General features: G+C 41.9%; 1 protein-coding gene across 2 annotated transcripts in view; it reads left to right on the top strand.

Annotated features, from left to right (window-relative positions):
- LOC106580211 (E3 ubiquitin-protein ligase znrf3) overlaps window positions 1-24,077 on the top strand; it is a 194,656-nt gene that overhangs the window by 157,381 nt on the left and 13,198 nt on the right. For both annotated transcript variants that reach the window (XM_014161036.2, XM_014161035.2), the window contains exons 3-4: window positions 5,927-6,001; window positions 12,425-12,556. In XM_014161036.2, coding sequence (XP_014016511.1) covers window positions 5,927-6,001; window positions 12,425-12,556 — 207 coding nt within the window. The remainder of the gene's footprint in view (window positions 1-5,926; window positions 6,002-12,424; window positions 12,557-24,077) is intronic.

The raw sequence follows: 24,077 nt of genomic DNA, 5'->3' as shown, positions 1-24,077 counted from the left end.
CATCCTGGTTCTAGGGTAATGGAGAGGAATCCGTCCTGGTTCTAGGGTAATGGAGAGGAATCCATCCTGGTTCTAGGGTAATGGAGAGGAATCCATCCTGGTTCTAGGGTAATGGAGAGGAATCCATCCTGGTTCTAGGGTAATGGAGAGGCATCCGTCTTGGTTCTAGTGTAATGGAGAGGAATCCATCCTGGTTCTAGGGTAATGGAGAGGAATCCGTCCTGGTTCTAGGGTAATGGAGAGGAATCCATCCTGGTTCTAGGGTATTGGAGAGGAATCCATCCTGGTTCTAGGGTAATGGAGAGAAATCCGTCCTGGTTCTAGGGTAATGGAGAGGAATCCGTCCTGGTTCTAGGGTAATGGAGAGGAATCCGTCCTGGTTCTAGGGTAATGGAGAGGAATCCGTCCTGGTTCTAGGGTAATGGAGAGGAATCCATCCTGGTTCTAGGGTAATGGAGAGGAATCCGTCCTGGTTCTAGGGTAATGGAGAGGAATCCATCCTGGTTCTAGGGTTTTGGAGAGGAATCCATCATGGTTCTAGGGTATTGGAGAAGAATCCGTCCTGGTTTTAGGGTATTGGAGAGGAATCCGTCCTGGTTCTAGGGTAATGGAGAGGAATCCATCCTGGTTCTAGGGTAATGGAGAGGAATCCATCATGGTTCTAGGGTATTGGAGAGGAATCCGTCCTGGTTCTAGGGTAATGGAGAGGAATCCGTCCTGGTTCTAGGGTAATGGAGAGGAATCCATCCTGGTTCTAGGGTATTGGAGAGGAATCCATCATGGTTCTAGGGTATTGGAGAGGAATCCGTCCTGGTTCTAGGGTAATGGAGAGGAATCCATCCTGTTTGTAGGGTATTGGAGAGGAATCCATCCTGGTTCTAGGGTATTGGAGAGGAATCCATTCTGGTTCTAGGGTATTGGAGAGGAACCCGTCCTGGTTCTAGGGTATTGGAGAGGAATCCATCCTGGTTCTAGGGAACACAAGTCTCAACTAAGGGTTCCCCGTTGTCTTCCACGGCGGTTTCTGAAAGCTCTCATCTTTGGGATATAACATCAATTGTACGGACAGTGTAAGTGTAGAGACCCAATCTGGAGCTGTGAGCCACGCCCTTATGCCCTGGACTGTATATGCACATTCATGTCTATATTCAGCTTAAATACAGGACACAATATAATCACACTGCATTGCCCAGGCTTTCTCTCTCTCTCTCTCACACACACACACACACACACACACACACACACACACACACACACACACACACACACACACACACAGAGAGAGAGAGATACTGTATATAGATACTGTATATAGATACTGATACTGTATATATACATAATATGACATTTTCAGCCACTGGACAAGAGCCACAGCCCTTTACTCTGTCACGTTGATCTGATGTCCCTCCCCTAGTTGGCTGATTGGATGTTATCTGGCACGGAGCCTACAGGGCTCCATGATAATACCAGGATGTGATCCTGACTGCTCTTTTAGTTGAGACTTCAAAACGCTGCTAAACGGGGCTCCATGAATCAACCATGCTCAGACAGAATGGAACGGTTGGAACGGTCAGTTGTGGAAAGTAGGAGTTAAGATAAAGTATTTTGGGGAAGCCATTTTGGATTGAGTGAAGAGATATTCTGGGTTCTGCTGTTTCCAACGTTTGTCTTATCTCTTGCCTCAAGCAGAAACACCATCAAAAGACTACGTCTGTAGCAGTTACACTACTCCCAACACTACTCCTCATGTTGAAGGATCTCTGCGGATCGTTCTGCTAGTTGGTATTGGAATTAAGACCACTGACATTGAAATACATCTTTCATAAATGTCTGCCACCAACTTTAATGGTACTTGTCATCATGTGAAATCATTTGAATGTATGTGGTGTGTAGTCTATATAGAGTAAAACACTATCATACTGTTAAGTGTAATATGAATCAGATGTAGCTTATTAAGGGTGGTCTCAATGGTCCCCTATTCCCTCTTTATTTCTACTTTTGACCCAATGGGCCCTGATTAAAAGTAGAGCACTTTATAGGGAAAAGGCTGTCATTTGAGACGCAGGTCTTTCTCTAGTGACATCATGTATAAAGAGAGTTGAGGGACAGACCACTTGTGCTCATCCTTCCAATGTTATCATTGAGTTGTTGACCTCTCCATGGACTGGGAACCGAATGTCTCCATCCCTCTCTCTGTCTCTATCTCTTTCCCTCTCCCTCTGTTCCTCTCTGTTCCTCTCTCTCTCTGTCTCTCTCTGTCTCTATCTTCTCTCTCTCTCTGTTCCTCTATGTCTCTCTGTCTCTATCTCTCTCCCTCTGTCTCTGTTCCTCTCTAGCTCTCTCTGTCTCTATCTCTCTCTCTCTCTGTTCCTCTCTGTTCCTCTCTCTCTGTCTCTCTCTATCTCTCTCCCTCTCTCTGTTCCTCTCTGTCTCTCTCTCTCTATCTCTCTGTCTCTGTTCCTCTCTCGCTCTCTCTCTCTGTCTCTATCTCTCTCACTCTCTTTCTGCTCCTCTCTGTTCCTCTCTGTTCCTCCCTCTCTCTCTGTTCCTCTCTCTCTCTCTCTCAATCTCCCTCTCTCTCTGTTTGTCTCTCTCTCTCTCTATCTCTATATCGCCATCTCCCTCTCTCTCTCTGTTTGTCTCTATCTTTCTCTCTCTCTCTGTCTCTCTCTCTCTCTCTCTATCTCTCTCTGTCTCTCTCTCTCTCTCTCTCTCTCTATCTCTCTCTCTGTCTCTCTATCTCTCTCTCTGTCTCTCTCTCTCTCTATCTCCCTCTCTCTCTCTCTGTCTCTATCTCCCTCTGTCAGTTTGTCTCTCTCTCTCTCTCTCTCTCTCTCTCTCTCTCTCTCTCTCTCTCTCTCTCTCTCTCTCTCTCTCTCTCTCTCTCTCTCTATGACTGCTGCTGGGCCTAGCTGTCTGCTGGATTTAGGCCATTCAAAGTCACATAACCCCCTCTGGTGGCTGGGAGTGAGAGTGAGGTTTTGGGGATATATTTAAAACAAACTGGTTAAATATATTACTTTACCACCGAGTTAGCCTTAACCTTACTACATTTAAAACGAACCCTTGTTGACCTTATCTCACTACTGCAAAGTTATTTTTTCAAGATTGGCTTCAAATGAACTAAGTTGGAGTTGATATACAGTACCAGTCAAAAGTTTGGACACCTACTCATTCAATGGTTTTTCTTTATTTGTACTATTTTCTACATTGTAGAATAATAGTGAAGACATCAAAACTATGAAATAACACATATGGAATCATGTAGTAACCGAAAAAGTGTTACATTAAAATATATTTGAGATTTGAGATTATTCAAATAGCCACCCTTTGCCTTGATGACAGCTTTGCACACTCTCACATTCTCTCAACCAGTTTCATGAGGTAGTCACCTGGAATGCATTTCAATTAACAGGTGTACCTTGTTAAAAGTACATTTGTAGAATTTCTTTCCTTCTTAATGCGTTTGAGCCAGTCAGTTGTGTTGTGACAAGGTAGGGTTGGTATACAGAAGATTTGGTAAAAGACCAAGTCCATATTATGGCAAGAACAGCTCAAATAAGCAAAGAGAAACGACAGTCCATCAGTACTTTAAGACATGAAGGTCAGTCAATCTGGAACATTTCAAGAACTTTGAAAGTTTCTTCAAGTGCAGTCGCAAAAACCATGAAGCGCTATGATGTAACTGTCTCTCATGAGAACCGCCACAGGAATGGAAGACCCAGAGTTACCTCTGCTGCAGAGGATAAGTTCATTAGAGTTAACTGCACCTCAGATTGCAGTCCAAATAAATGCTTCACAGAATTAAAGTAACATACACATCTCAACATCAACTGTTCAGAGGAGACTGTGTGAATCAGGCCTTCATGGTCAAATTGCTGCAAAGTAACCACTACTGAAGGACACCAATAATAAGAAGAGACTTGCTTGGGCCAAGAAACACGAGCAATGGACACCAGTTGACATCTGTCTTTTGGTCTGATGAGTACTTATTTGAGATTTTTGGTTCCAACCGCCATGTCTTTGTAAAACGCAAAGTTGGTGAATGGATGATCTCTGCATATGTGTGGTTCCCACCGTGAAGCATGGAGGAGGAGGTGTGATGGTGTGGGGGTGCTTTGCTGGTGACACTGTCTGTGATTTATTTAGAATTCAAGGCGCACTTAACCAGCATGGCTACCACAGCATTCTGCAGTGATACGCCATCCCATCTGGTTTGCGCTTAGTGGGACTATCATTTGTTTTTCAACAGGACAATGACCCAAAACACCTCCAGGCTGTGTAAGGGCTATTTGACCAAAAAGGAGAGTGATGGAGTGCTGCATCAGATGACCTGGTCTCCACAATCACCCGACCTCTACCCAATTGAGATGGTTTGGGATGAAATGGACCGCAGAGTGAAGGATAAGTAGCCAACAAGTGCTCAGCATATGTGGAAACTCCTTCAAGACTGTTGGAAAAGCATTCCAGGTGAAGTTGGTTGAGAGAATGCCAAGAGTGTGCAAAGCTGTCATCAAGTCAAAGGGTGGCTACTTTGAAGAATATTACATTTTTTACACTTTTTTGGTTACTACATGTTTCCATGTGTGTTATTTCATATTTTTGCTATTTTTACTTTCATTCTACATTGAAGAAAATAGTACAAATAAAGAAAAGCACTTGAATGAGTAGGTGTGTCCAAACTTTGGACTGGTATTGTATGTTCAAACTACTGGTCTCTGTGTGTCTCTAGTGGTTGTTCTTCTCTCTGGCTGCGTTTAGACAGGCAGCCCAATTCTGATCTTTTTTACACTAATTGGGCTATTGACCAATCAGATCTGAAAAAGATTGAATGTGAAAATATCTGAGGTGATTACTCAAAAGACTAATTGATGTAAAATATTATTGAGCCCAAAACTTAGACGAAGAGTGTAATGGTTGTTCTCTCTGTGGCTGTTGTTCTCTGTGTGGCTGTTGTTCTCTGTGTGGCTGTTGTTCTCTGTGTCTCTAATGGCTGTTGTTCTCTGTGTCTCTAATGGCTGTTGTTCTCTCTGCGTCTCTAATGGCTGTTGTTCTCTCTGTGTCTCTAATGGCTGTTGTTCTCTCTGTGTCTCTAATGGCTGTTGTTCTCTGTGTCTCTAATGGCTGTTGTTCTCTCTGTGTCTCTAATGGCTGTTGTTCTCTCTCTGTCTCTAATGGCTGTTGTTCTCTCTGTGGCTGTTGTTCTCTCTGTGTCTCTAATGGCTGTTGTTCTCTCTGTGTCTGTAATGGCTGCTGTTCTCTCTGTGTCTCTAATGGCTGTTGTTCTCTCTGTGTCTCTAATGGCTGTTGTTGTCTCTGTGTCTCTAATGGCTGTTGTTCTCTCTGTGTCTCTAATGGCTGTTGTTCTCTCTGTGTCTCTAATGGCTGTTGTTCGCTCTCTGTCTCTAATGGCTGTTGTTCTCTCTGTGTCTCTAATGGCTGTTGTTCTCTCTGTGTCTCTAATGGCTGTTGTTCTCTCTGTGTCTCTAATGGCTGTTGTTCTCTCTGTGTCTCTAATGGCTGTTGTTCTCTCTGTGTCTCTAATGGCTGTTGTTCTCTCTGTGTCTCTAATGGCTGTTGTTCTCTCTATGTCTCTAATGGCTGTTGTTCTCTCTGTGTCTCTAATGGCTGTTGTTCTCTCTCTGTCTCTAATGGCTGTTGTTCTCTCTGTGTCTCTAATGGCTGTTGTTCGCTCTGTGTCTCTAATGGCTGTTGTTGTCTCTGTCTCTAATGGCTGTTGTTCTCTCTGTGTCTCTAATGGCTGTTGTTCTCTCTGTGTCTCTAATGGCTGTTGTTCGCTCTCTGTCTCTAATGGCTGTTGTTCTCTCTGTGTCTCTAATGGCTGTTGTTCGCTCTCTGTCTCTAATGGCTGTTGTTCTCTCTGTTATTCTCTCTGTCTCTCTGATGACTGTTGTTCTCTCTGCAGGCAAAGCGAGCAGTTCAGAGAGGGGCGACGGCTGTCATCTTTGACGTGTCCGAAAACTCTGATGCCATTGATCAGGTCAGTACACACACACACACACACGGTTTCCATGTTTCCATACACCCATTGGGTACTCACTCTCCTAGTCTCCACTCAAGAATGGCGGTGGAATGTATAGCAGCCATTTAACGGGCACCTGAACAACTCTATTTTGTGTGTTTTTGCGCAGTTCTTAACTACATTTTTACATATTGTTACCGCCATCGTTTTCTATGACCGAAAAGAGCGTCTGGACTAGAGCCGAAAAAAACTCTAGATCACCTTTACCACCAATAAGAAGAAGAGACTTGCTTGGGCCAAGAAACACAAGCAATAGACATTAGACTGGTGGAAATCTGTCTTTTGGTCTAATGAGATTTTTGGTTCAAACCGCCGTGTCTTTGTGATACGCAGAGTAAGTGAACGGATGAACTCTGCATGTGTTGTTCCCACCGTGAAGCATGGAGGAGGAGGTGTGATTGTGTGGGGGTGCTTTGCTAGTGACACTGTCAGTGATGTATTTACAATTTAAGGCACACTTAACCAGCATGGCTACCAAAGCATTCTTCAGCGATACACCATCCCATCTGGTTTGTGCTTAGTGGGACTATGATTTGTTTTTCAACAGGACAATGACCCAAAACACACCTCCAGGCTATGTAAGGGCTATTTGACCAAGAAGGAGAGTGAATGAGTGCTGCATCAGATGACCAGGCCTCCACAATCACCCGACATCAACCCAATTGAGATGTTTTAGGATGAGTTGGACTGCAGAGTGATGGAAAAGCAGCCAACAAGTGCTCAGCATATGTGAGAACTCCTTCAAGACTGTTGGAAAAGCATTCCTCATGAAGCTGGTTGAGAGATTGTCAAGAGTGTGCAAAGCTGTCATCAAGGCAAAGGGTGGCTAAAATATATTTTGATTTGTTTAACACTTTTTTGGTTAGTACATGATTACATATGTGGTATTTCATAGTTTTGATGTCTTCACTATTATTCTACAATGTAGAAAATAGTCAAATTTAAGAAAAAACCTTGAATGAGTAGGTGTGTCCAAACTTTTGACTGGTACTATACACATCCCAAACAGAAGCCATGGATTACATCCGCACAGTGCTAAAGGCCAGAGCTGCCGCTTTCATGGAGGGAGACACTAACCCGACAATTATAAGAAATCCCTCTATGCCCTGCGACGAACCAACAACTGGTGTTCAAAGCATCAATACAAGACTAAGATCGACTCCTACTACACCAGTTCTGACACTCGTCGGATGTGTCAGGGCTTGCAAACTATCACGGATTACAAAGGGAAACCCAGCCGTGAGCTGCCCAGTGACGCGAGCCTACCCCTACTTTTCCGGATGACTGTGAGATCTCGCTCTCCATAGCCGATGTGAGTAAGACCTTGAAACAGGCTAACATTCACAAGGCAGTAGGGCCAGACTGATTACCAGGACGCATACTCAGAGCATGCTCTGACCAGCTGGCAAGTGTTTTTACTGACATTTTCAACCTCTCCCTGACCCAATCTGTAATACCTACATGTTTCAAGCAGACCACCATAGTCTCTGTGCTCAAGAACTCCAAGGTAACCTGTCTAAATGATTATCGCCCCGTAGCACTCACATCTGTAGCCATGAAATGCTTTGAAAGGCTGGTCATGGCTCACATCAACACCATTATCCCAGACACCCTGGAACCCACTCCAATTCGCATTCCGCCCCAACAGATCCATAGATGACGCAATCGCTATTGCACTCCAATCAATCAATCAAATGTATTTATAAAGCCCTTCTTACATCAGCTGATGTCACAAAGTGCTATACAGAAACCCAGCCTAAAACAGCAAGCAATGCAGGTGTAGAAGTACGTTGGCTAGGAAAAAACTCCCTAGAAAGGCCAGAACCTAGGAAGAAACCTAGAGAGGAACCAGGCTATGAGGGGTGGCCAGTCCTCTTCTGGCTGTGCCGGGTGGAGATTATAACAGAACATGGCCAAGATGATGGCCAGCAGGGTCAAATAATAATAATCACACTCCACACTGCCCTTTCCCACTTGGACAAAAGGAACACCAATGTGAGAATGCTGTTCATTGACTACAGCTCAGCTCCAAGCTCATCACTAAGCTAAGGACCCTGGGACTGAACACTTCCATCTGCAACTGGATCCTGGACTTCCTGACGGGCCGCCCCCAGGTGTCCACGCTGACCTTCAACATGGGGGCCTCTCAGAGGTGTGTGCTTAGTCCCCTCCTGTACTCCCTGTTCAACCACAACTGCGTGGCCGCACATGACTCCAACACATCATTAAGTTTGCAAATGACACGAAAGTAGTAAGCCTGATCACCGAAACAACGATGAGACAGCCTGTATGGAGGAGGTCAGAGACCTGGCAGTGTGGTGCCAGGACAACTACCTGTCCCTCAACGTCAGCAAGAAAAAGGAGCTGATCGTGGACTACAGGAAAAAGAGGGCCGAGCACACCCTGATTCACATTGACGGGTCTGTAATGGAGTGGGTCGAGAGCTTCACGTTCCTCGGTGTCCACATCACTAAGGATCTATCATGATCCAAACACACCAACACAGTCGTGAAGAGGGCAAAACAACTACCCACAAGCTGCTAATTAGTTAGTCTGGGTAGCTGTTGGTTGACTATTTAACTATCTGCATTGACCCTTTTTGCAATAACTTTTTTGACTCATCAAATACGCTGCTGCTACTGTTTATTATCTGTCTCTTTATTCCTAGTTATATGTACATGTCTACCTCAATTACCTCTTACCCTGCACATCAACTCAGTACTGGTACCCCGTATACACTGCTCTTCTGTTTATTATCTGTCTCTGTATTCCTAGTTATATGTACATGTCTACCTCAATTACCTCTTACCCTGCACATCAACTCAGTACTGGTACCCCGTATACACTGCTCTTCTGTTTATTATCTGTCTCTTTATTCCTAGTTATATGTACATGTCTACCTCAATTACCTCATACCCTGCACATCAACTCAGTACTGGTACCCCGTATACACTGCTCTTCTGTTTATTATCTGTCTCTTTATTCCTAGTTATATGTACATGTCTACCTCAATTACCTCTTACCCTGCACATCAACTCAGTACTGGTACCCCGTATACACTGCTCTTCTGTTTATTATCTGTCTCTTTATTCCTAGTTATATGTACATGTCTACCTCAATTACCTCTTACCCTGCACATCAACTCAGTAGTGGTACCCCTTGTATAAAGCCAAGTTATTGTTACTCATGGTGTATTTATTATTACGTGTTATTACTTTTCTATTATTTCTCTATTTTCTTTCTCTCTGCATTGTTGGGAAGTAAGCATTTCACTGTTAGTCCACACCTGTTGTTTATGAAGAATGTAACAAATACACTTATTTTATTTCACACACACAGTTTCAGAGAGAGAGAGAGAGAGAGAGAGAGAGAGAGAGAGAGAGAGAGAGAGAGAGAGAGAGAGAGAGAGAGAGAGAGAGAGAGAGAGAGAGAGAGAGAGAGAGAGAGAGAGAGAGAGAGAGAGAGAGAGAGAGAGAGAGAGAGAGAGAGAGAGAGAGAGAGAGAGAGAGAGAGAGAGAGAGAGAGAGAGAGAGAGAGAGAGAGAGAGAGAGAGAGCAATTAGGATCTGGCCAAAAAAAATACTTGAATCAGTTATAGAACCCATTGCCCTTTATGGTTGTGAGGTCTGGGGTCCGCTCACCAACCACGAATTCACAAAATGGGACAAACACCAAATTGAGACTCTGCATGCAGAATTCCTGCTAAAATATCCTCAGTGTACAATGTAAAACACCAAATAATGCATGCAGAGCAGAAGTAGGCCGATACACGCTAATGATCAAAATCCAGAAAAGAGCTCTCTTCCTGCCTGTGATACAGAAGTCTCTCCTCCACCCTCCACTGGTGCGGCAGAAGGGAGAGGAAGTAGCAGCTTTGTCAGAGAGCGAGAGAAGAATTCTCCTGTGGTATTCAGCCATGCCCACTGCACCAGGCCCACTGCACCAGGCCCACTGCACCAGGCCCACTGCACCAGGCCCGGACATGCAGGATCCTCTGTGTCAGGCCTCCAGGCTGTAAGCAGCAGTGTAGCAGAGACTCACAGAGATAAAAGGCTTGTGAGGGGACCACATGAAAGTCAGCGTGGCCCTCAAGGTCACATTCCCCCGAGAGGGTTTCCAGTTGCAGCTGCCCAATCGGCACAGGCCGAGGGGTAGGGAGGAGGAGTTAGAGAGAGTTAATATCCTCCGGGTGAAATTAGGAGCAAGGGGGGTTATGAAGTTAATGTTTACATGATCTATCTACTAACTTTATGTATTTTATTATCAAAGTCTTTAATGCTGAGTTAAACGTGTTGGTTTTTGATAATGGAGAAGCACTTTATTGACGTTCCGTTTGACATTGAGAATATCTCTTCTATACAGATTCAGTTTGTTCTTTAGTTCTTGTACCTTGGTTGAACCGAGGTAGCAACAGTATACTTTCCTTTATCGTGAGTTATCTGGTGTATATACTTTATGTATAGCATTACAGTATTATCACATTGACATCAATGCTAGCAGTGTTAGCCCTTTGAGAGCCTGGTCTATATTGACTCTTTTGCAGGGGAAAAATAACAGAAGTAGAGGCAGAGATGTTAAATTGACGTACGCTAGACTTTAATCAAAGAGAGCATATTTCACTTGGAAACATGACGACAGGGGAAGAAATAGAAATGGTGAATATCTCTGGTATTTCCCCTGGGATTTTTAAATTACAGACGGGCAGGGAGGGAGCAGACTACAGAGGGGCTCAGTCCAATGGAGGAGTCCCACTAGAGAGACTGTAGAGAGTACGGAGGGCAGGGAGGGAGCAGACTACAGAGGGGCTCAGTCCAATGGAGGAGTCCCACTAGAGAGACTGTAGAGAGTACGGAGGGCAGGGAGGGAGCAGACTACAGAGGGGCTCAGTCCAATGGAGGAGTCCCACTAGAGAGACTGTAGAGAGTACGGAGGGCAGGGAGGGAGCAGACTACAGAGGGGCTCAGTCCAATGGAGGAGTCCCACTAGAGAGACTGTAGAGAGTACAGAGGGCAGGGAGGGAGCAGACTACAGAGGGGCTCCAGTGGAGGAGTCCCACTAGAGAGACTGTAGAGTGTACGGAGGGCAGGGAGGGACGGAGGCCAAAAGAGAAACTGATTAGATAAGATGAGTTTATTAGTCATAGATGTAATTGCTGAGTACAGTGAAATTATTAAGCTTCGAGCTCCAACACTGCAGGTCAAACTATGAAGTGAATAAAACAATAATCTAAATAATAATAAAAATATATAAATATTTACAACTGTAATAATTTACATGTCCATATGGGGTAGGGACAGGGTAACTGTCCATTGTGGGGGGGAGGGGGACAGGGGGAGCAGGTAGCTGACTAGTGGTGGCTATTCAGCAGCCTGATGGTCTGGGGGTAGAAGCTATTGGCCAGTCTGACAGTTTCTGCCATGATGCTCCTATACTGCCCACGTCTGAGTGATGGAAGCAGGGAGAACAGGACATGGTTTGGGTGGCTGGGGTCACTGATGATCGTCTTGGTCTTCCTGCGACACCTGGTGTTGGAGGTGTCCTGGAGGGCAGGCAGTGTGCAGGCAATGGTGCGTTAGGCTGAGCGACCCACCCTCTGAGACTTCGGCCATATTCCCAGTCATCTTTCCATGGTTAAATGCGGTGGTTTGCTCTTTCAGTTTTGCGCGAATCCCGCCATCTATCCACTGTTTCTGGTTAGGGAAGGTTTTAATAGTCACAGGGAGTACAGGAGGGGGCTGAGGACGCACCCTTGTGGGACCCCCGTGTTGAGGATTAGTGCGGAGGAGATAATGTTGTCCAGGACCCAGTTGTATAGGCCCACGGACGGCAGACTAGAGATGTAGAAGCTCAGTCCAACTCAGTGGAGGAGGCAGTCTGTGTCCAATACGGCCAAATACAGAACATACAATTAATTGACTTCCCTCCGCCCTCCCCCCTCCCTCCTTCCTTTACTCCCTTCTTCCCTCCCTCCTCCATTCCTCCCTCCCTCCTCCATTCCTCCCTCCTCCATCCCTCCATCCCTCCCTCCTCCATTTCTCCCTCCGTCCTGCTGTAGAGGACGACCACAGTTTCCACGTCTCTCTCTCTCTCTCTCTCTCTCACTCTCTCTCTCTCTCACTCTCTCACTCTCTCACTCTCTCTCTCTCTCTCTCTCTCACTCTCTCTCTCTCTCTCTCTGTCTCTCGCTCTCTCTCTCTCTCTCTCTCTGTGTCTCTCTCTCCTTCCTACAGGAGATGAAATGAGAGACTATGTTGAAGATGAGCATACAGTTGTTCTTCATCATTAAGGTTAACATGTGTGTTGTCCTGTATACATGTCCTAATGTGTGTGTGTGTTAGTTCTCCTATCCTAATGTGTGTGTGTGTGTTCTCCTCTCCTGCAGCTAAACAAGTTAGCAGAGGACCCTCTGAAGAGGCCGGTGGTTTATGTGAAGGGGGCCGATGCTGTTAAGCTGATGAACATAGTCAACAAGCAGAAAGTTGCCCGCGCCAGGATCCAGCACAGACCACCGAGGGTAAACATTAAAAATAAATATAGATGTTTTATTTTCACATACACCAGATAGGTGCAGTGAAATGTGTTGTTTTACAGGGTCAGCCATAGTAGTACGGCGCTTCTGGAGTAAATTAGGCTAAAGTGCCTTGCTCAAGGGCACATCGACAGATTTTTCACCTTGTCGGCTTAGGAATTCAAACCAGTGACCTTTCAGTTACTGGACCAACGCTCTAACATGGAGGCTACCTGCCGCCACGAGCACTACACTGAGCCAAACCAAAGCAGATCTACTGTGTGTGTGTGTGTGTGTGTGTGTGTGTGTGTGTGTGTGTGTGTGTGTGTGTGTGTGTGTGTGTGTGTGTGTGTGTGTGTGTGTGTGTGTGTGTGTGTGTGTGTGTGTGTACAATTGCAAGTGAATACACAAGCCAAGACATATTTTTGTTATTTTGACTCCCATTTAAATCCTACTGTCACACTTCACAAAACATTGACTGACTCAAGTCCCACAGGTAACAGCTTCAGATATGGGAAGACACTCTAACAGGGAAATCTGAGCCACTCTCTATTCTTAGTGATATAACATTTCAATTTCACACAGTCAATTTATCAATGGATGTAGCCAGGGGTGCATCTATGCCCAGTTCTGTTATTCAAACCCTGTGTCTGTGTGTTTATTAGTCATCAACACATGATGTGTATATGATTTGTTCTTCCAGTCTGTTTCAGTGGTCATTCCATCATTCCAGTCTGTTTCAGTGGTCATTCTATCATTCCAGACTGTTTTAGTGGTCATTCCAGACTTTTTCAGTGGTCATTCCATCATTCAAGATTGTTTCAGCGGTCATTCTATCATTCCAGATTCTTTCAGTGGTAATTCCAGACTTTTTCAGTGGTCATTCCATCATTCCAGACTGTTTCAGTGATCATTCCAGACTTTTTCAGTGGTCATTATATCATTCCAGATTGTTTCAGTTGTCATTCTGTCATTCTAGACTGTTTGAGTGATCATTCCAGACTGTTTCAGTAGTATTTCCATCATTCCAGACTGTTTCAGTGGTCATTATATCATTCCAGACTGTTTCAGTGGTCATTTCATCATTCCTGATTTTTTCAGAGGACATTTCGTCATTCCAGACTGTGTCAGTGGTAATTCCATCATTCAAGACTGTTACAGTGGTCATTCCATTATTACAGACTGTTTCAGTGGTCATTATATCATTCCAGACTGTTTCAGTCGTCATTATATCAATCCAGACTGTTTCAGTTGTCATTCCGTCATTCCAGACTGTGTCAGTGGTAATTCCGTCATTCCAGACTGTTACAGTGATCATTCCAGACTATTTCAGTGGTCATTATTTAACTTCTATGGGCTAGCGTCCCACCTGCGGGACACACTATTCAACAGCCAGTGAAATAGCATGGCGCGAAATACAAAACAGCAAAAATCTCATAATTTCATTTTCTCAAACAATCAACTATTTTACACCATGTTAAAGATAAACTTCTCGTTAACCTCTCTAGGGTACGTGGGATGAAATCGTCCCACACTATTCAACAGCCAGTGACAAATCAGAGCGCCAAATTTAAAACCACAAAATGTCATAATTCAAAGTTCTCAAACATAGGACTATTTTACACTATTTGAAAGATCAAATTTCAAATTTATTTTTTTTTCAAATCAAATTTATTTTTATATAGCCCTTCGTACATCAGCTGATATTCACAAAGTGCGGTACAGAAACCCAGCCTAAAACCCCAAACAGCAAGCAAAGCATGTGAAAGAAGCACGGTGGCTAGGAAAAACTCCCTAGGAAAAACTCCCTAGAAAGGCCAAAAACCTAGGAAGAAACCTAGAGAGGAACCAGGCTATGAGGGGTGGCCAGTCCTCTTCTGGCTGTGCAGGGTGGATATTATAACAGAACATAGTCAAGATGTTAAAATGTTAAAATGTTCATAAATGACCAGCATGGTCAAATAATAATAATCATAGTAGTTGTCGAGGGTGCAACAAGCACGTCCGGTGAACAGGTCAGGGTTCCATAGCCGCAGGCAGAACAGTTGAAACTGGAGCAGCAGCACGGCCAGGTGGACTGGGGACAGCAAGGAGTCATCATACCAGGTAGTCCTGAGGCATGGTCCTAAGGCTCAGGTCCTCCGAGAGAAAGACAGAAAGAGAGAAAGAGAGAATTAGAGAGAGCATATTTAAATACACACAGGACACCGGATAAGACAAGAGAAATACTCCAGATGTAACAGACTGACCCTAGCCCCCCGACACATAAACTACTGCAGCATAAATACTGGAGGCTGAGACAGGAGGGATCAGAAGACACTGTGGCCCCATCCGATGATACCCCCGGACAGGGCCAAACAGGCAGGATATAACCCCACCCACTTTGCCAAAGCACAGCCCCCACACCACTAGAGGGATGTCTCCAACCACCAACTTAACGTCCTAAGACAAGGCCGAGTATAGCCCACAACGATCTCCGCCATGGCACAACCCAAGGGGGGGGCGCCAACCCAGACAGGAAGACCACGTCAGTGACTCAACCCACTCAAGTGACGCACCCCTCCCATGGATGGCATGGAAGATAAGACTCTCGTTAATCTATCCACACTGTCCGATTTCAAAAAGGCTTTACAGCGAAAGCAAAACATTAGATTATGTCAGGAGAGTACCCTGCCAAAAATAATCACACAGCCATTTTCAAAGCAAGCATATATGTCACAAAAACCAAAACCACAGCTAAATGCAGCACTAACCTTTGATGATCTTCATCAGATGACACTCCTAGGACATTATGTTATATAATACATGCATGTTTTGTTCAATCAAGTTCATATTTATATCAAAAACCAGCTTTTTACATTAGCATGTGATTTTACTAAATTACTCACGATTAACATTCACAAAATACATAACAGTTATTTTAAGAATTATAGATACAGAACTCCTTTATGCAATCGCGGTGTCAGATTTTAAAATAGCTTTTTGGCGAAAGCACATTTTGCAATATTCTGAGTACATAGCCCGGCCATCACGGCTAGCTAATTTGACACCCACCAAGTTTGGCCCTCACCAAACTCAGATTTACTATAAGAAAAATTGGATTACCTTTGCTGTTCTTCGTCAGAATGCACTCCTAGGACTTCTACTTCAACAACAAATGTTGTTTTGATTCCAAATAATCCATAGTTATATTCAAATACCTCCCTTTTGTTCGTGAGTTCAGGTCAGTATATTTCGTGACAAAATATTCCATTACCGTACTTCGAAGCATGTCAAACGCTGTTTAAAATCAATTTTTATGCTATTTTTCTCGTAAAATAGCGATAATATTCCAACCGGGCGACGTATTCATTCAAAGGCTGAAAGAAAAAAATTGAGAATTCTCATGAACGTGCATCTCCAGTGTCACTGTTCTCAGCCTGACCACTCACAAAATCTTCTGCTGTTTTTCGCCCAGAGACAGGAGAGACGTCATTCCATTTTCTGGCGCCTTCTGAGAGCCAATGGAAGCCTTAGAAAATGTCACGTTACAGCAGAGATGCTGTATTTTTGATAGAGATGCCACAGAAGGAGAACAAATTGTCAGACAGGGCACTTCCTGTATGGAATCTTCTCAGGTTTTGGCCTGCCATATGAGTTCTGTTATACTCACAGACACCATTCAAACAGTTTTAGAAACTTTAGAGTGTTTTCTACCCAAATCTACTAATAATATGCATATTCTAGTTTCTGGGCAAGAGTAGTATCCAGTTTAAATCGGGTACGTTTTTTATCCGGCCGTGCAAATACTGCCCCTAGCCCCAACAGGTTAATCTAACCACATTGTCCGATTTCAAAAAGGCTTTACGGCAAAAGCATAAAATTAGATTATGTTAGGACATAAACTTCACAAGAAAAACCACACAGCTATTTTCCAAGCAAGGACATGTATCACAAAAACCAAAAATACAGCTAAAATATTCACTAACCTTTGATGATCTTCATCAGATGGCACTCATAGGACTTCATATTACACAACACATGTATGTTTTGCTCGATAAAGTTCATATTTATATCCAAAAACCCATTTTACATTGGCGCGTGATGTTCAGAAAATGTATTCCCACCAAAACCTCTGTTGAATGTGCACATCAATTTACAAAAATACTCATCATAAACGCTGATAAAATTTACAACAGTTATTGAAAGAATTATAGATATACTTCTCCTTAATGCAACCGCTGTGTCAGATTTTAAAATAGCTTTACGGAGAAAACACATTTTTCAATATTCGGAGTACATAACTCAACCATCAAAGCAAGCTATACAGATACCCGCCAAGTTCTGGGGTCAACTAAACTCAGAATTAGTATTATAAATATTCTCTTACCTTTGCTGATCTTCGTCAGAATGCACTACCAGGACTCCTACTTCCACAAGAAATGTTATTTTTGTTCGAAATACTCCATATTTATGTCCAAATACCTCCGTTTTGTTTGTGCGTTCAGATCACTATCCAAAGGCATAACGCGCGAGCGTAAATCCAGACACGAAAAGCCAAATAGTTCCATTACATTTCGTAGAAACATGTCAAACATTGTTTACAATCAATCCTTAGGGTCTTTTTAACATAAAACGCCGATAATATTCCAACCGGACATTAGCGTATTCATTCAAGAAGAAAAAGAAGGAGGGGCGCCCAGTAACAGGAGAAGGATGAAACACGTTTCTAAAGGCTGTTGACAGCCAATGGAAGCCTTAGGAAGTGCAACGTGACCCCACAGACACTGTAGTTTCGATAGGGATTCAAAAGAAGAACTACAATTATCAAATGTCCCACTTCCTGGTTGGATTTTTCTCAGGTTTTTGCCTGCCATATGAGTTCTGTTATACTCACAGACATCATTCAAACAGTTTTAGAAACTTCAGAGTGTTTTCTATCCAAATTTACTAATAATATGCAAATCTTTGACTCTGGGCCCGAGTGTTAGGCAGTTTACTTTGGGCACGCTTTTCATCCGAAAATGAAAATACTGCCCCCTATACCTTAAAAAGTTAATTCCATACTGTTTCATTGGTCATTCCATCATTCCGGTCTGTTTCAGGTGTCATTCCATCATTCCAGACTGTTTCAGTGGTAATTCCGTCATTCCAGACTGTTTCAGTGATCATTCCAGACTGTTTCAGTGGTCATTATATCATTCCAGACTGCTTTAGTGGTCATTTCATTATTCCAGACTGTTTCAGTGGTCATTATATCATTCCAGACTGTTTCATTGGTCATTCTGTTATTGCAGACTGTTTCAGTGACCATTCCATCATTCCAGACTGTTTCAGAGATAATTCCATTATGTTTCTGTGGTAATTCCATCATTCCAGACTGTTACAGTGATCATTCCAGACTATTTCAGTGGTCATTCCGTCATTTCGGTCTGTTTCAGGTGTCATTCCATCATTCCAGACTGCTTCAGTGGTCATTCCATTATTCCAGACTTTTTCAGTGATCATTATATCATTCCAGACTGTTTCAGTGATCATTCCAGACTGTAACAGTGATCATTCCAGACTATTTCAGTGGTCATTATATCAGTCCAGACTGCTTCAGTGGTCATTCCATTATTCCAGACTGTTTCAGTGATAATTCCAGATTGTTTCAGTGGTAATTCCATCATTCCAGACTGTTTAAGTAATCATTCCGGACTGTTTTAGTGGTAATTCCGTCATTCCAGAATGTTTCAATGGTCATTCCAGACTATTTCAGTGGTCATTCTGACATTGCAGACTGTTTCAGTGATCATTCCAATGTTTCGGTGGTAATTCCATCATTCCAGACTGTTTCAGTGGACATTATTTCATTCCAGACTGCTTCAGTGGTCATTCCATTATTACAGACTGTTTCAGTGGTCATTATATCAATCCAGACTGTTTCAAAGGGAATTCCATCATTCCAGACTGTGTCAGTGGTAATTCCATCATTCCAGACTGTTACAGTGATCATTCCAGACTATTTCAGTGGTCATTCCGTCATTTCGGTCTGTTTCAGGTGTCATTCCATCATTCCAGACTGCTTCAGTGGTCATTCCATTATTCCAGACTTTTTCAGTGATCATTATATCATTCCAGACTGTTTCAGTGATCATTCCAGACTGTGTCGGTGGTAATTCCATCATTCCAGACTGTTTCAGTGGTCATTCCACCATTCTAGACTGTTTCAGTGGTCATTATGTAATTCTGACATTGCAGACTGTTTCAGTGATCATTCCATTGTTTCAGTGGTATTTCTATTATTCCAGACTGTTTCAGTGGTCTTTCTGTCATTGCAGACTGTTTTAGTGATCATTCCATTGTTTCATTGGTAATACCATCATTCCAGACTGTTTCAGTGGTAATTCCATAATTCCAGACTGTTTCAGTGGCCAATCCTGACTTTTTTAGTGGTAATTCCATAATTCCAGACTGTTTCAGTAATCATTCCAGACTGTTTCAGTGGTAATTCCATCATTCCAGACTCTTTCAGATATCATTCCATCATTCCAGACTTTTTCAGTGATCATTCCGTCATGTGTTTGGAACATTAGCATACCTAAAGCACCACCCAAATTGATTATTTTAAGACATTTTAAAAATGTTTTTATTGATTCTTTCATTGATTACTTTCTCTCACAATTTGAGCATATGTATCCCCCAAAAATGTTGTGGGTGTTTTACATGGGAATCAATTTAACTGTTTGAGACATTTTAATATATACAGGGATGTTTAAGTTGATACATTTAAAAAGGAATTGGTACCAATGCGGTTGTCTGCTGTTTGGGAGTGACAGACAATTTACTGATTCATACATTGTGCAATGTGTCTTATAATGTCATCCGAAAATGAATCTGTGAAGATTGTCATGAATGATCTAATTTGCAAAGTAAGGTCTTGGTTTTGTTTTGATAGATGACATCACCTTAGTCTAGGTTAGGAAGCAGCAGTTAGGTTACTATGGTCTTTCTAATGGATACAAGAAAACAATTATTAGATCTCTATACTAACCAAAGCTTATAGTTAATTGTTTTTCTAATTTGTGACTGACCGGCTCAAATCGGTCTTATGTAGCAAATTTGAAATTGGGTTTTTTATATTGGTAAAAAGTAGAGACTCAAGAGCTACCAAATGGTATATCATACACTGCATTTCTGAGGAACAAGGGGAAGTAATTCTGCTTTGAAAGCTAATAAACTTGTAAACTCACTTTTGAGAAAAGTCCCTTTGAATAATTTGGTACCTACCGGAAATTCCGGACTATAAGCCGTAACTTTTTTCCCAGGCTTTGAACCCCGCGGCTTAAACAATGACGCGGCTAATATATGGATTTTTCCCGCTTTCAATTTTTTTTTTTCCAAAAAAACACATTCTGTGACGTGCTCAGTTTTTTGGTGGCATGAAGCTTTCATTAGACCAATGAAATTGCCGAACGGATTAAGGTCAAACAACTTTTTTGTTTACTGTTTAGATTAAATCGAGCGCTCTCAAACTTCCCATCATTCTGATTACGGTAGTCATTTTGTCACCCTCATCATGGCAAAGACACGGAGAAATGCATATGATGCAGCTTTCAAGTTGAAGGCGATTTGATCTGGCTGTTGGAAAAGGAAATAGAGCTGCTGCAAGGGAGCTTGGTCTTAATGAGTCGATGATAAGACGTTGGAAACAGCAGCGTGAGGAAAAGACAACTAAAGCTTACTGCTAATTTTTTATTTTTTGTTACAAGCCGTGTTTCATTAAAGCCTATTTATTTTTGTTACAAGACGTGTTTCGTTAAAGCCTGTGTAAAGTTCATTTGTTTCAATGTACCGGTAGGCACCTGCGGCTTATAGACATGTGCGGCTTATTTATGTTCAAAATATTTTATTTTTTTTTAATTCAGTGGGTGCGGCTTATATTCAGGTGCGCTTAATAGTCCGGAAATTATGGTACTTTAGACTCTCCTTTGTCTACACTCACTCAGCATTGTTCACACCCTCTTAAGCCAGTCCCACCCATCTCTTTAAGGATTCACATGTGAAGTCATGTGCTAAACAGTGAGTAGTGTAGTAAAGATGAAGACTACAAGTGTTAGAAGTAGTAGATTACAATAAGGAAAAAAATCCAGGTAAACAGAAAGTGTCCAGATAAAAATATTTTATAAATATTAGAGGACGCTTACCCAGACACACTTGTCTAAATTGATGGGTCATGTGAAAGAAATGCTTTAAACCCCAGCCACATCCAGTGGTGGGAAAAATACTAAATTGTCATACTTGACTAAATGTAAAGATACCTTCATAGAAAATGATTCAAGTAAAAGTAAAAGTCACCCAGTAAAATATTACTTAAGTAAAAGTCTAAAAGTACTTGGTTTAAAAAAATACTTGAGTGTCAAAAGTAAATGGAATTGCTAAAATGTACTTAAGTATCACAAGTAAAAGTATAAATCATTTCAAATTCCTTATATTAAACCAGACGGCTCAATTTTTTTATTTCATTTTTATTGATGGACAGCCAGGGGCACACTCCAACACTCAGACATAATTCATAAGCATTTGTGTTTAGTGAGTCTGCCAGATCAGAGGCAGTAGTGATGACCAGGGGTGTTCTCTTGATAAGTGTGTGAATAGGACACTTTTCCTGTCAAAATGTAATGAGTACTTTTGGGTGTCAGGGAAAATGTATAGAGTAAAAAGTACATTATTTTCTTTCGGAATGTAGTGAAGTAAAAGTAGTCAAAAATATAAATGGTAAAGTAATGTACAGATATCCCAAAAAATACTTAAGTAGTACTTTAAAGTATTTTTACTGAAGTACTTTACACCACTGCCAAATGCCTTCACACCAGTACATTAGCATACTTTATATACTGTTACACGCGCTCTTATCTCATAGTATTCCATACAAAAGTTAAGGCCATGCAACCTGAGTTGAAACCTGAGTGAGGTGCACATGTACAGTATATACACTACCGTTCAAAAGTTTGGGGTCACTTAGAAATGTCCCTATTTTTTAAAGAAAAGCAATTTTTCCCCCATTAAAATAACATCTAATTGATTAGAAATACAGTGTAGACATTGTTAATGTTGTAAATGACTATTGTAGCTGATTTTTAATAGAATATCTACATAGGCGTACAGAGGCCCATTATCAGCAACCATCACTCCTGTGTTCCAATGGCACGTTGTGTTAGCTAATCCAAGTTTATCATTTTATAAAGCTAATTGATCATTAGAAAACCCTTTTGCAATTATGTTAGCACAGCTTAAAACTGTTGTGCTGATTTAAAGAGGCAATAAAACTGGCCTTCTTTAGACTAGTTGAGTATCTGGAGCTTCAGCATTTGTGGGTTTGATTACAGGCTCAAAATGGGCAGATACAAAGTACTTTCTTCTGAAACTTGTCAGTCTATTCTTGTTCTGAGAAATGAAGGTTATTCCATGCAATAAATTGCCAAGAAACTGATGATCTCGTACAGCGCTGTGTACTACTTCCTTCACAGAACAGCGCAAACTGTCTCTAACCAGAATAGAAAGAGCAGTGGGAGGCCCCGGTGCACAACTGAGCAAGAAGACAAGTACGTTGGAGTGTCTAGTTTGAGAAACAGACGCCTTACAAATCCTCAACTGGCAGCTTCATTAAATAGTACCTGCAAAACATCAGTCTCAACGTCAACAGTGAATAGGCGACTCCGGGATGCTGGCCTTCTAAGCAGAGTTCCTCTGTACAGTGTCTGTGTTCTTTTTCACATCTTAATCTTTTATTTTTATTGGCCAGTCTGAGATATGGCTTTTTCTTTGCAACTTTGCCTAGAAGGCCAGCATCCCGGAGTCGCCTCTTCACTGTTGACGTTGAGACTGGTGTTTTGCGGTTACAATTTGCGGGTACTATTTAATGAAGCTGCCATTATGTACAACTAACATAATTGCAAAAGGGTTTTTCTAATGATAAATGATCCTTTTAAAATGATAAACTTGGATTCGCTAACACAACGTGCCATTGGAACTCAGGAGTGATGGTTGTTGATACACATGGGAAACTGTTGAGTGTCAAAAACCCAGCAGCGTTGCAGTTCTTGACACACTCAAACCGGTGTGTCTGGCACCTACTACCATATCCTGTTCAAAGGCACTTAAATCTTTTGTCTTGCCCATTCACCCTCTGAATGGCACACATACACAATCCATGTCTCAATTGTCTCAAGGCTTAAAAATCCTTCTTTAACCTGTCTCCTCCCCTTCATCTACACTGATTGAAGTGGATTTAACAAGTGACATCAATAAGGGATCATAACTTTCCCCTGGATTCCCCTGGTCAGTCTGTCATGGAAAGAGCAGGTGTTCTTAATGTTTGTACACTCAGTGTATATTATAGGTACTTAGTTGTATTAGTTTCAGTACCAGTAAAAAGTTTGCACACACCTACTCATTAAAAAAAAATATATATTTTATTTTGTACTATTTTCAATATTGTAGAACAATAGTGAAGACATTCGTTTTTATCAGTTGTAGGCATATTAGTAGTTGTACAAATCATTCTTATGCTGTTAAAGTACGTTTTTTATTATTTCATTGTTGTCATTATTATTAGACAGTAGTTACCTTATTATTAATATTATTATTATTATTATTGTTTGTTTGTTTTGTTTGTTTGTCTGGTGCGTCTCAAGAGATGTAATAAAATAACAGTGAACAGGTTAACCTCTTGAATGCAGCAACAATAGGCAAGTCATTACAGTTTTTTACAATCACTTTGGCACTCATTTCAGAACCTTGATGTCATTTTTCAAAACTCTAGACACAAAACTCACAACCAATGATCAAAATGCACAATTTTCAAAACTCTAACACTTTTTCCAATTGCTTGGATACAATACACATAAAGATAAGATCATTTGTTCATTGAACTAAAAACACCTGTTCAAAATGACACAACTTAACGTCAAAGTATTACCATTTCAAAATGCAATTCACACATTACATCTGAGATGACTGTCTATTCATTTCATTACAATGATCTAACTATCAATTAATACAACTGCTCAAAATGATAAGTAACTGTTGCATTACTCTTAATGCATAGTTTTATGGAAACTGACAAACAATATTCCATGTTTAGATCATGAAAGTTTCAGGATAACGAGATCCATTGACACCAATCAAAATCAAATCAAACTTTATTTGCCACATGCGCCAAATACAACAATTGTAGACTTTACCGTGAAATGCTTACTTTACAAGCCCTTAACCAACAGTGCCGTTCAAGAAGAAGAAAATATTTACCAAGCAGGCTAAAATAAAAAGTAATAATAAAAAGTAACACAATAAGAATAACAATAACGAGGCTATATACAGGAGCACTGGTCCCGAGTCAGTGTGCAGGGAGGGGTACAGGCTAGTTGAGGTAATCTGTACATGTAGGTGGGGGCGAAGTGACTATGCATAGGTAACAAACAAACAGCGAGTAGCAGCAGTGTACAAGAAGGGGGGGGGGGGTCAATGTAAACTGTCCTGTGGCGATTTTTATGACTTGTTCAGC

Source organism: Salmo salar, chromosome ssa20 (assembly GCF_905237065.1).
Source record: "Salmo salar chromosome ssa20, Ssal_v3.1, whole genome shotgun sequence".
Lineage (NCBI taxonomy): Eukaryota > Metazoa > Chordata > Actinopteri > Salmoniformes > Salmonidae > Salmo > Salmo salar.
This window is presented reverse-complemented; position numbering and strand designations above follow the sequence as displayed.